The sequence below is a fragment of the Mustela erminea genome, chromosome 7, assembly GCF_009829155.1.
Source record: "Mustela erminea isolate mMusErm1 chromosome 7, mMusErm1.Pri, whole genome shotgun sequence".
In the NCBI taxonomy this organism is placed as follows: domain Eukaryota; kingdom Metazoa; phylum Chordata; class Mammalia; order Carnivora; family Mustelidae; genus Mustela; species Mustela erminea.
This window is the reverse complement of record NC_045620.1, coordinates 22,932,071-22,944,590: the sequence shown is the minus strand read 5'-3', so window position 1 is coordinate 22,944,590 and position 12,520 is coordinate 22,932,071. Positions and strand designations below refer to the sequence as shown.

Here is a 12,520-nt window from a genome sequence, read left to right as displayed (position 1 = left end):
CCTTGACTTCCCTGACCCTAGGACTGACCTCTGACCATGACACTGACCCCACTATTTCCAGAACTGACCCCTCACCATGGACCCCTAATTCCAGAATTGACTCCTGATTTCAGGACTGACTTCTCACCCTAGAATTAATTAAATACTGACACCCACCCCGCCAAGACCCTGGGACTGACCCTGGGTCACTGACTCCTAGTCCCAAGACTGACGTGGTGATCCCAGATCAGCTCCATATACTTACTCCAGCTCCTGGAAGCCCACATTGGGGATGATCAGTTCTGAGCTGGAAGGAGGATAAGTGAGAGGAGTGAGGGACAGCGAGGGACTACCGAGCGACAGGCTGGGCAGCACGGGTCCAAGGGTCACCACGTCCAACAGATCCAGAGAACAGTTAGGTCCCACTTCTCCCTTCCAAGACCTGGCTGGACTGGAACAATCTGGTCTTGCTTAGATGGCGGGAGATGAGGGGCAGGGGTACCTGTCCCGGATGGATGCCCCAAAATCTTCCTCTGCCCAGGCTCCAGTTGCCCCCTCTGGGGGCCGATATTTCAGGTCAAGCTCCACCTGGATCTGAAACCAGACACACAGTGTGTCCCAGTGCCCCTCAAACTGCCTGGGGCTAAGAGAAGTCCAAAGACAATGCCTTTTTTTTTTTTTTCCCCACCTGTACCCAGAGACCCTCCTGGCCTGCTTCTGTGATGACTTTGTAGTTTCTCTCTGATCATGAATAATATTGACAACTTATTAAGAACTTAGCATGTGCAAGTTACCTCTTTCTTGAAGAGGCCAAACACGACTCCAGAATTCTCTCTTTGTTCTTGGAAATTCATGACTGTGGCCTTCCCAGCTCTGCACGGTCTGGCCTCTGACAGCCTTTCCAGCCCTGTCCCATAGGAGGTCTGCTCCTGCCCTGCACCCCCTCTTATGCTCTCTCAGAGCACTGGGATTTTGCATCTGCCCTTCTTCTGCCTGGAGCATTCTTCCTTCCCACTTAGTTAACTCCTATCATCCTTCCATTCCAAGTTCAAGCACTACTTCCTCGGGAACCTTAGCTGACCCCCAAATACACTGTACCCCCAAATTACACACTATCCTAGCTCTTTTATAACAACCATCAGGGACAATTTTGCATTTATTTGTGTGAATATCTGTTTAATGTTTGCCTCTCTCTTTAGATATGGAACTCTAAGAGGGCAAATCCTTATCTGGCTGTGCTCACCACTCAATCCTCATTGCCTGGCACAGCTTATAATCAGAGCAACAAACAACAGACTGACTGAGAAGTTCAACATTTCCTATGACTCCACATAATGTAAATGAGGAAACAGCTTAGTAAAGCTAAATAACTTATCCAAGTTCTCAGCTGGGAAATGGTGGATCTGAGATTTGAACCCAGGTCCATGCCTCCCAGGTTATATGACCCTCCATGAAACACCAGGAAAACCCAGCCAGGTTCATCTTTGCCTCCCAGAAGAACTGATCCGGTCCTGGGTCAGGGAGCAGAACAGAGCCCCTTTTCTTCCCCCATTGCCACACCCCTGGTCCTCAGCGCTGAGCATGGCTCTTAGCCCATGTAAGGGCTAACCCATTTAGGGGCCACAGTGAAAGGAGCAGTGGCTGGGGGATCTTGTTATCACTTTTGTCTGGATCTGGGTTTTCCCCTCTGAAAAATGGAATTTTCTGGGGTGCCTGGGTGCTCAGTGTAGGTAAGCCTCTGCCTTTGGCTCAGGTCATGATCTCAGGGACCTGGGATCAAGCCCTGCCTCGGGCTCTCTGCTCAGCAAGGAGCCTGCTTCCCCACTCCCTCTCTGCCTGCCTGCCTCTCTGCCTACTTGTGATCTCTGTCTGTCAAATAAATAAATAAATAAGAAAAATGGAACTCTATCTAGAGGGACTGTCAGGTTTGGGGATAGCAGGCTGAGGACTGGTCAGACTCACGGGGGTCACTCGCAGATTCTCATCGACTAGGGCCTCCCGTAGCACCAAATGCCCAGTACTCTGTAGCTGCTGCAGGGAGATCACCAGGGTCCCGAGAGACCTGTGGGTATGGCGGGGAGCAGAATAATGACCCACAGGGATAGCCCCACACCACATCCGGCCCCACACCACATACAGCCCCACCTGCATCCTTGGCTCCCCCAGGCCTACTCACCTGGGGCTGAACACACGGCTGCAGTTAACCACCTGCACAGACAGGCACTCCCCAACCAGCGGAGCCCCATAGTGTGGCCAACGGAACAGCTGAGGATAGGAGGAATCTTGTGATACATGACGCTGGGCTGACCTTGACCACCAGTCCAGAACCTATCCTAACCCTAAAACAGGATCCAAATCTCCAAACTTGGAGCTAGCTCTCTAATTTATCCTAAACCTGGAACCCAACCCTCCTCCCCCAACAGAGGGTTGACTCTAAACTAGGGCTGATCGGAGGGTAACTAGCAGTCAAGAACTAATCCCCCCAATCTTGATTCTGACTGGGTGTGGCTTCTCAAGTCTGAGACTGATCCCACTTCCTGAGAATACAGCTCCCAAAACCCAGGAATGTGCTCCCCAGCTCATCTAAAGAGGGACTTAGATGGCACACAGATCAGCTTCTCCCCCTCCAGGACCCAACCCCACTCACCTCACTGATATCTGCTTCTTGACCACAGCGAATTCTCCTTGTTTTTTGGGTGAAGCCTGCTCAGAATTGAAATAGTCATTTATTAGCCCTTCCCCACAAAGAAATCACACACACACACACACACACACACACACACACACGCCCAGACCAGGATCCAGTCCCCCTGGGTTCACCCTTAAAGAAAGGTAGAAGATGGACAGGGAAAGAGGCAGAGAACTGGGCTTGGGGAGGAAGGAGACAGCCTGGAGAGATGCCTAGGCACTGGATTGGTGGCCTAGGGAATGGAGAAATGGGAGCCCCCCAGTAACAAAATCCTTAGAACACCCCTACAAAGCCTCACCCCGAAAGCTGAGCCTCACTTGTCGGTCATGGGTGCCCGGCAGCCCTGTCAGTCGCTGCACACACACGGTCAGAGCCATTGTCCTAAGGGCGACTGGCTCTCCCTCTGCCCGCCTGCCCTCCTGCCCGCTCACCCCGTTTGCCTCTGACTCAACTGGACTCACCCAGCAGGTTCAGCAATCCCTACCCTTTAGTCAAACACACAGGCAGGCCTGGGGGTCATGGGTGGAGACGGAGCCGAAGGACTGAGAATAGGGGGTAAGGTCCCTGTGGTCAGCTCAGGCCTCCCTGACTGCACCAGCTTTACCTCCATCCTGCATGCATTCTTGGGAAGTGGGAGCTGGGATAAGGTGGAGATGGAGTCAAGGGGAGAGACAGGACCCTACTCTGTCCCCACTAGCCAATGAGGCCTCAGGGCACAGGTCTCATGATGCTCCTTATTTATCTCTCTGTCTTCAGTGCCCCACTGAGGGTCTAGTACATGGCAGACCCTCAAAAAACTGACTAAATAAATGGATGGATTAATAAATGAACCCCCTAGCCCCCACCATTAGTTCTGTGGCTGCTCAACACATTGGAATTAATGAGTGGTTGAACGTATGTCCCTAGCTTATGTGTAGCAAGTGTTCAGAACACTTCCTTCCCAGGAGCCAGAGATCTTTAACTTGGGGACTTCGGGTCTTACTAATGGGACCATAGAGAAGCTCCAGGGGATCTGAAAGTTCTTGAAATTGTCTATAAAATATTGAACAATTGTGCATTTTTTGGACATAGAGCTCCTCACTTAGGTTAGTAACCGTTAAACAGATGTGCAGTACTTTTACTGAATGAAGGAATTAAAGTATGTGGTAGCCTGCACCCAGGTGTGAATGTACCTGGGTGTGGAGTGCCTATTCTGGCTATGCATTTCACCATTCTGTTTAAAGACACCTGCTATAGGCAAGACTTGTGCTATGCAGCCACGTTGGGGAAGGGTGTAGCCACAGAGGGGACCCAGACACATTCTCTGTCTTCCAGTAGCTTAGTAGCATCACAGATTCCAACACCAAACAAAGTAACTGCATTGCTCATCAGAGCAGGAAAGGGTCAGGACTGAGGAACTCAAGAGAAAGGTGGCCAGAGGCGCTCACCCTGAGAAGACAGTGTTTAAGATGGCCTTTTGAGGGGGCACCTGCCTGCCTCAGTCCTTAGAGCATGTGATTCTTGACCTCAAGGTCATGAGTTTAAGGCCCACATTGGGCATGGAGCCTACTTAAAAAAATAAATAAGTAAAATAAAATGGGCTTCCAGGGCAGGGTTTGAGCAGAGAAAGACATCCAGGCAATGGAAAGGAATGCTGGGTGCGTTCTGGAACTGCCGATTTGTCATTTTGGCTTCTGTCCAAGGAATGTATCAGGCAGCAGCAGAGATAAGATTAGACCTTCAGAGGAGCTGGGTCTTGCTGTGTGGCCTTGAGCTAGACGTAGTCAGTCCCTCCTTGTGCTTCAGCTTCTCCAACTTAATAGAGGGGTTAGAAAGCCCTGATCTGTTTCCCAGGTGTTACCTGCCCAAACAAGCTTTGAGGTCTACAGAACACAAGACAATCAGGCATGGGTTGTCCCGTTTTCAAGTAAGGTCCAGGTTAGACCTTAAGGCCCCAGTTACTGGGGGAAGGCCTCACCTCCCCAGTTGACAGGGGCAGTGGGATCCAAAGGAAGTCAGAGAGAGGACCAGAATTCTTAGCTCGCAGTGCCTTGACCTTTCCCTCCCTTCACCCCGATCTCTGTGGCATCTAATCAAACAGGGTATTCATGCCACCCTTCTGGAAACTAATGTGGGCATTTCCTTTCCTCCCCCTCCCCTCCTCCTCCTTGTCCCACTCCTCCTCCCCCTCCCCCTTTCTCCTCCTCTTCCCTCTCCTCCTCCTCCTCCTCCTTCTCCTCTTCCTTCTTCTTCTTCTTTTAGTTTTATTTATTTGATAGGGGGAGAGAGAGAGAGAGCAAGCAAGACCACAAGAGCAGGGGGAGGAGGAAGGAGACTCTTGGCTGAGCAGGGAGCCCCATTCGGGGCTCAATTCCAGGACACTGGGATTGCCACCAGAGCCAAAGGTGGATGCGCTCAACGAAATGAGCCACCCAGGCATCCCAGGCACATCCCCTTCTGAGCAGGAACACAGCCTGGCAAGTTTTCACTCCCCCTCATCCCCTCTAAGAACTTTCTCTTCCTAACATTCCAAAGAAAATGGGATGTGGCAGAAAGTACTGTACTCCAGGACAGGATTTTGGAAATCTAATCTCTATCATAAAATGTGTGGACTCTAGGGGCGCCTGGGTGGCTCAGTGGGTTAAGCCGCTGCCTTTGGCTCGGGTCATGATCTCGGAGTCCTGGGATCGAGTCCCACATCGGGCTCTCTGCTCAGCAGAGAGCCTGCTTCCCTCTCTCTCTCTCTGCCTGCCTCTCCATCTACTTGTGATTTCTCTCTGTCAAATAAATAAATAAAATTAAAAAAAATGTGTGGACTCTAGAAACTCCTTTCCCCTTTCTGGACCTATTTGCCTAGCTGTGTAATGTGCATAGAATGCGCTGCATTGCTTTTCAAAGTGTGGTACTTAATCAGGATCACACATATGGTTGTTAAAAATGCACATTCCTGCACCCACTCAAGAAATGCTCAAGTAGAATCTCACAATGTACCTGGGAACCTGAATTTCTATTCTAGTGCACAGCAGGAGTCTGGGAACCTCTGGTCTCTTGGCTGTGACCATCTGCGATTCTCATTCCATTTTTGGTATCGCAAGATGGTCGGAGTGTGGGTATGATGGTGCTGAATTCTCACCCCATGGACTCCTGGTGTACATGGGTCTGGGAGAGGGAAGCACAGATCCCAAGGTCAGAGGTCTCTGGCCTGAGGACTAGGAAAAGAGGATGGGCCTGAAGGGTTTGCGGATCAAAAGAAACTAAGGGTTTATTTAGAACTGCCCTGGGTGACTCCCTTCCTCCTCCTCCTCCTCCTCCTCCTCCTCCTCCTCCTCCTCCTCCTCCTCCTCCTCCTCCTCCTCCTCCTCCTCCTCCTCCTCTTCTTCTTCTTCTTCTTCAAGATTTTATTTATTCATTTGACAGAGAGACAGAGAGAGAGAGAAGGAGGGCACAAGCAGGGGGAGCAGCAGAGGGAGGCAGAGAGAGGAGGATGCTCCCTGCTGAGCAAGAAGCCGGATGCTAGGCTCCATCCCAGAACCCCAGAATCATGACCTGTGTGGAAGGCAAAAGCCTAACCGACTGAGCCATCCAGGTGCCTCCCCACTCTACCCCTTCTTAATATTCATTCATTAGATTTATCTAGGTCTTGAAGGATACACTAGTGAACAGGACAAAAATTATTGTCTTCATAAAGTTTACGTTCTAGTGGGTGTGACAGGCAATGAAGAAATATGTAAGTAAAATATACAGCATATAGGTGATATGAGCTGAGGAGAAAAACTAAGCAGGAAGCGGGCTAGATAATCTTTTAAGACAAGTGCGTAAGACAGGGCGTTCTGGGAAGTGATGTGATGTCATCGTTTGCTTTAACATGGGAAAGAATAAGAGACTGCTCTGTCTCCGGGCTGTCACGACTAGTTCTGTGACGCACCCTCAGGAAGTTCCGTAGAGACCATAGGCTCCTTTGTGACGTCAGCAGCCGGGCTCAGCTACGAGGGAGGGGTTGAATCTGGCTGGGGGGCCCGTCGGCCGCACACAGGGTCTGTGGGGTCCTGGCGGCGCACATCGGTTGAGGGAGAGCCGAGGGCCTTGGCGGCTGCGGCGGCGACTTTGGCGTCCGTGAGAGGGCGCCTCGGGGTCAGGATGCGGCGGAGCCCCCGCCCGGGCTCGGCCAAGTCCCCTCACAAGCACACGTCCAACTTCTACAGCGACAACAGCAACAGCTCAGTGAGCGTCACCTCGGGGGACAGCAGCGGGCAACGGTCAGCTGGGCCGGGCCCCGGGGAGCCTGAGGGCAGAAGAGCCCGGGGCTCGAGCTGCGGTGAGCCCGCCTTGAGCGCAGGAGTGCCCGGAGGAACCACATGGGCTGGAAGCTCTCGGCAGAAGCCTGCGCCTCGGAGCCACAACGGGCAGACCGCCTGTGGCGCGGCAACCGTGAGGGGCGGGGCCTCGGGTGCGGGCGGGGTCGAACCCGGGAGAGCTGAGGGAGGGGGCGGGGCCCAGGGGGCGGGGCTTGCACGGAATCGGGATAAAATCTAGGGAGCTACCTCCTAAGGGGCGGGGCCTGTAGGGCGAAGAGGGAGGTGTCAAATACGATACCCTAGGGGGCGGGACCTTGGTGTGATGGACGGTCCTGGGAAGGGGCGGGGATATTCCGTAATTGGACACCACTGAGGAGGCGCGGTCTCGGTGTTCGCATAAGTAGCTACCTATAAATAAGGCGGCACCAAGACTCTCCTGGGGGCGGGGCCTCCGTTCGACACGGGTAGCAACGACTTGACCGAGCATCCTTGAGGGGCGAGTGCAGAGAGACCTAGGGTGGGGATGCGGTGGAACCAGTGCCCGTGGAGGCTGCCCCGCTTCTGGGCTGGGAAATCTGCGGCCCGGTCCCGGGGAAAGAATGGACCTGCCTTGCGCAAGGCCTCAATGGCGCCCCTGGGCTCCCGCAGAACCGGCTGGATCTCCCGTAGCCTCTGAGGAGCAGCTCGACCTTCTCTCGACCCTGGATCTGAGACAGGAGATGCCTCCACCGCGCGTGTCCAAGAACTTCTTGAGTACGGGCCACGCCAGTCCGGAGCCCCTTTGACCCTCTGGCTCCCCTCTCCGAACTCCAGTTCTCATTTCTGAGAGACCTGCTCCTTGAGCCCCGCGCCCATGTCAGGCTCCAGCCCCTTCCCTGAGTCCGAGCCACCTTCTCTGAGCCTGAACTCATTCTCCTTGCCCCCATCTAATTCTCCTAGCCCACCCTTCTCTTCCCAAGACCCTCCTGAACCTGTCTGAGCCCTTCTTCATCTCTGCCCCAACTCTTCTTTCCAGGCCTGCTGTTGCAGGTGCTGAGCGTGTTGCTGTCCCTGGTAGGAGACGCGCTGGTCATTGTATACAGGTCAGAGGGAGGGAATGGGGCGGGGAGCAGGGCCGGACCCGCGGAGGCTTGAGCCTGTCTCAATCAGACCTGGTTGGGTCCCGTCAGCAGAAGCTGGGTTTAGGACCTGGCGTGGGGCTGTGGGCGCATTAGGGTCTGGGCCTCAGTCTCCCTCCGGTTCTTCAGGGAGGTCTGTTCCATCCGGTTCCTGCTCACAGCTGTGTCACTGCTGAGCCTCTTTCTGGCAGGTAAGGGGGTGGAGAATCCCCTGGGGCCCCAGCCCTGGATGCTTTGCAGCCAAACCCGGCACATTTTCTCCTGTATCCCTCAGCCCACTCAAGGCCTTCAGCTGTTCACAGTCCCTTTCAGAGCCCACTAGCCCCCCTTAGATTCAGCAGCACCCCTCAAGCCTTTTCTCTCTTCACCACCCCTTTATGCCAAGGAAACCCTCTCCTTTGGCTTGCCCTGAGACCACCCTTCTTTCTCCAGCACTCTGGTGGGGGCTGCTGTACCTGGTTCCTCCTTTGGAGAATGTGAGTCAGGGCATCTGTATCCCAGGGTGGGTGGGTGGCAGGGTATGAACCTGGAAATTGTGGAGTCCCCTCAGCTGGTGGGAGGGGACAGTGCTGGAGGCTCCAATCCTAACAAAGGGATATAAACAGATCTCTCTGAAGGATTGTGCCCAGAGGCCGTTGGGGGTCTCTGAGAGGTCCTGGCAGGTCAGGGAAGGGGAGGCAGTCCTCAAAAAGTAGGCCCTTTGAGTCAGGCTGCTCCCAGGCTGAAGTGGGAGAAGAGAGTGGGTGGGAACTGAGCAGCATTGTATTTTGTCCCTCCCTCCCTCCAATAGGAACCTAAGGAGATGCTGACTCTAAGGTGAAAGGGCACCTGGGGTGGGGAATCAGGGGGCTCAAAGGCACTTCTGTGCAGGACCTTAGGGGAAGTGCCCAGGACAGGGAGCCAACCTCGCTGTGCCAACCTCCCACCTACAGCGAGTACCATGAGCGTGTGCGCTCCCAGGGGCAGCAACTGCAGCAGCTTCAGGCCGAGCTGGATAAACTACACAAGGAGGTGTCCAGCGTTCGTGCAGCCAACAGCGAGGTGAGGCCTGCAGCCTCCTGTGTGTCCAAAGTACTGCCCATGTCTCCACACACTGCTCAGTCCAAGGTCCACATTGGAAGACCCTTACGGAGCCCGTTCCTTGGGTCTGGAGCAGTAAACCCCGCCCCAGAGCCCCAACTTGGGATTTCTCTCTCGGGGTCCATAAAATCCAATCCAGAGAACCTAGTCCCAGAACTCTACCTCCCTGTAAATCCACCTGCAAGCTCCATCCCTCCAGGACCTGCCCTCCCTCTTTTCAGAGAGTGGCCAAGATTGTATTCCAGAGGCTGAATGAAGACTTTGTGAGGAAACCTGACTATGCGCTCAGCTCTGTGGGTAAGACCCAGAGACACTGCAAGACTGAGACTCGGAGACACAGGAAAAGAGGGAGACATTGACACAGATAGACCTACGCATATGACCCGACCAAAAAGACGGACCTCAGAGACCCTGCCCCAGCTGTCAGTCAGGCCTGGGAGCCCGTGAATGATTGCTTCTTCCTGCTCCAGGGGCCTCCATTGACCTAGAGAAGACGTCACATGACTATGAAGACGCAAACACTGCCTACTTCTGGAATCGCTTCAGCTTCTGGAATTACGCGCGGCCGCCGACAGTTATCCTGGAGGTGGGCTTGGAACCTGGATCCCAGAACCAGACCATGGGCGGGATGCTGGGGAAAGGACCCAACAGCTCCCTATTGGTGGGACCCAGTGGAACTGAGGTCATGGTGCTAGGTGGGGTCCTGCCTGGCAGAGGATTGCCTGGTTGGAGGCCGGGTCTAGTGGTCCTAGGGACTGTGGCACTGAACAGGATCTGGCAGCACAAACACCCAGGCTCCAGGTGGAGGGCTGGGTGGGGCCAATGAAGAGGTTGGGCTAAGGGTAAGCCCTACCTGAACCAATGCCCAGGCTGGGGAAGGGCCGTAGTTGCTGTTGGTGGGTTCTGAAGGTCTTCCTGCTCGCCTGCAGCCAGATGTGTTCCCTGGGAATTGCTGGGCTTTTGAGGGCGACCAGGGCCAGGTGGTGATCCGGCTACCGGGTCGTGTGCAACTGAGTGACGTCACCCTGCAGCATCCACCACCCAGTGTGGCACACACTGGGGGAGCCAACAGCGCCCCCCGAGACTTCGCAGTCTACGTGAGTGGGGCTAAGGCTAAGGAGGTGGGGGATTTTGCCTAGAAAGTACCAGTTATGAAAATTGATGTCACTGAGTCTTCGCCTGCTCATCTATAAAATGGAGATATTACCACTCATCTCTCAGGCCTACAGGTTATAATTACAACCATATCCAAACATTAGGTATGGCTTTATTGAGCTCTTATTCTGTGCTAAGCACTTTAAATGGATCATCTCCTTGCATCCAGTCAACAACCTAGGAAGTATTTTCATCTCCCCCCTCACTGATGAGGAAAGTAATGCTCAGAAAGAGGATGTTATTTGCCAAGGTCACACAGCTAACAATTGGCCAAACTAAATTGTGAACTTCTTAGAGTCCACGTCCCACACTATACTATCCTAACACCAAAAAATGAGAGCGTGCATACAACTATGCCATAGTAGGTCCTCAATAAAGTTACTTTCTCCCTCTTCCACCTGTGCTTCACTGTTCTTCTACTCACTCTTCACCCACCAGGGCCTCCAGGCTGATGATGAGACTGAAGTTTTCTTGGGGAAATTCACCTTCGATGTGGAGAAATCAGAGATTCAGACTTTCCACCTACAGGTGTGTGTCTCTGGGGGTGAGGGTGCTGAAGGAACGGGACAGCAAAGGAAGACTGGGGAGGAAGGCAGCCCTTGGGACAGCAGGCTTTGGCATGAACCATTTGTCTCCCCAGAATGATCCCCCAGCTGCCTTTCCCAAGGTGAAGATCCAGATTCTAAGCAACTGGGGCCATCCCCGTTTCACATGCTTGTATCGGGTCCGGGCCCATGGCATGCGAACTTCAGAGGGGGCAGGGGACAGTGTCACAGGGGAACCCCATTAAACATGCTGATTGTTGGAGTAGAGTGCAGGTCTGTGCTAAAAGCAGCTGGATCCATGCTGATGGGGGTAGGGAGGGTTCTGGTTGCCTTTGGCATATAAATATGGCGGGAGGGAGTCTACTTTTCAATCCACCTTCTTAATTTGGAGAAGTTCAGATCAGTAAGATAGCAGCTCATGTTTATGGAGTGCTTACCAGGCACAAGAGATGGTACTCTGGACATTCTACACATTAGCTAATCCTTGTACTTCAGAGGGGGAACCATTCAGGTCAGGAACTGCTCAAGGTCACACAGCTAGTGAACAATGCCACAGTGGAACCCAAACCCACCTTCTTCCAGAGGCCACCCTCTTTAACTCAGAGCTGCCAGTCAGCCTTAAGCTGTATTTGTGCACCTCAGTTCCTACCTCTATACTCTGGGACAGTCTCCCCAACTCCTACAGGTACAGTTGGAGAAGTTAACTACCCCTTTTCTTGAATTAAACATTCAAAAACTAAGGAGACTTGAGAACCTCTAGGAAGCATCGGAGTCAAAACTGACACAGGCCTTGTAGTCCCATTTCAGGCTGTCTTTACTACAAGGCCCAGTACAAGTGGTCTAGTGTTCATCAGTCCCTGCCCTCAGGGAGCCTGACAGGGGAGGGAGGATGCTCCAGGAAACAATTCCTTTATTGATCCAAGAATTCTTTACTCTAAGGGTCAAAGTAGAATTGAAAGAATAAAAGATGGAAGAATCAGGCATCAAAGATTAAGGAGTTCTACCTAGGCAAAAAGAAAAGGGGGACCAGCCTGGGCAAAGGAACATGCACCATCTTGCCTGTTGAGATCCTCCCAGTGTGTTCACGCACTGGAAGAATATATATACAGATTATAAACAGTGCTTAGATCTCTAGGAAGTGGAAATGCATACATATATGTGAGAGTGAAGCACATATCCATTTGTTTAAATTTTTAGGATATTACTTTCATTATTTAAATTACTCTACTGAGGGGCACCTGGGTGGTTCAGTTGGTTGAGCGGCTGCCTTCAGCTCAGGGTCCTGGGATCTCCCTCCTGCTTCTCCCTCTCCCTCTGCCTCTTGTTCCCCCTGCTTCTCTGTGAAATAAATTCTCTGTAAAATTCTCTGTGAAATAAATAAATAAAATCTTTTAAAAATAAGTAAAATAAATAAGTACCGAATGCTCTCAAAGCCTAAAGTTAGAAATACAAACTAATAGAGGTTCTCTGGAGGGCAGTTTCACAATGGGAACCAAAAGCCTTAAAACTTTTTATTATTCTCTGGGGCGCCTGGGTGGCTCAGTGGGTTAAAGCCTCTGCCTTTGGCTCAGGTCCTGGGATCGAGCCCTGCATCTGCACTCTGCTCAGCAGGGAGCCTGCTTCTCTCCCTCTCTCTGCCTACTTGTGATCTCTGTCTGTCAAATAAATAAATAAAATCTT

General features: G+C 52.6%; 2 protein-coding genes across 6 annotated transcripts in view; one reads left to right on the top strand and one right to left on the bottom strand.

Moving 5' to 3' along the window:
* Nucleotides 1–3,090, bottom strand: part of LOC116595022 (fer-1-like protein 4) — a 32,567-nt gene extending 29,477 nt beyond the window's left edge. Inside the window, exons 1-6 of the mRNA XM_032350833.1 lie at nucleotides 2,967–3,090; nucleotides 2,627–2,682; nucleotides 2,156–2,244; nucleotides 1,942–2,041; nucleotides 482–573; nucleotides 245–286 (exon numbers count right to left, since the gene is read on the bottom strand). Of these exons, the coding sequence (XP_032206724.1) occupies nucleotides 245–286; nucleotides 482–573; nucleotides 1,942–2,041; nucleotides 2,156–2,244; nucleotides 2,627–2,682; nucleotides 2,967–3,045 (458 nt within the window). The 5' untranslated portion in view covers nucleotides 3,046–3,090. The remainder of the gene's footprint in view (nucleotides 1–244; nucleotides 287–481; nucleotides 574–1,941; nucleotides 2,042–2,155; nucleotides 2,245–2,626; nucleotides 2,683–2,966) is intronic.
* Nucleotides 3,091–6,620: 3,530 nt separating this feature from the next.
* Nucleotides 6,621–12,055, top strand: SPAG4 (sperm associated antigen 4). Of its 5 annotated transcripts, none has more exons than XM_032350829.1 (12): nucleotides 6,621–7,094; nucleotides 7,591–7,695; nucleotides 7,958–8,024; nucleotides 8,190–8,251; nucleotides 8,493–8,536; nucleotides 8,851–8,876; nucleotides 8,993–9,101; nucleotides 9,362–9,437; nucleotides 9,611–9,726; nucleotides 10,070–10,237; nucleotides 10,734–10,823; nucleotides 10,936–12,055. In XM_032350829.1, the coding sequence occupies exons 1-12, from the start codon at nucleotides 6,785–6,787 to the stop codon at nucleotides 11,083–11,085; spliced, it is 1,323 nt and encodes a 440-aa protein (XP_032206720.1). In that variant the 5' UTR covers nucleotides 6,621–6,784; the 3' UTR covers nucleotides 11,086–12,055. The 5 variants fall into 5 exon arrangements, with proteins under 5 accessions (XP_032206720.1, XP_032206721.1, XP_032206719.1 ...); XM_032350832.1 differs by having other exon boundaries at nucleotides 6,912–7,075; XM_032350830.1 differs by lacking the exon at nucleotides 8,851–8,876 and having other exon boundaries at nucleotides 6,621–6,962; nucleotides 8,931–9,101.
* Nucleotides 12,056–12,520: the final 465 nt, after the last annotated feature.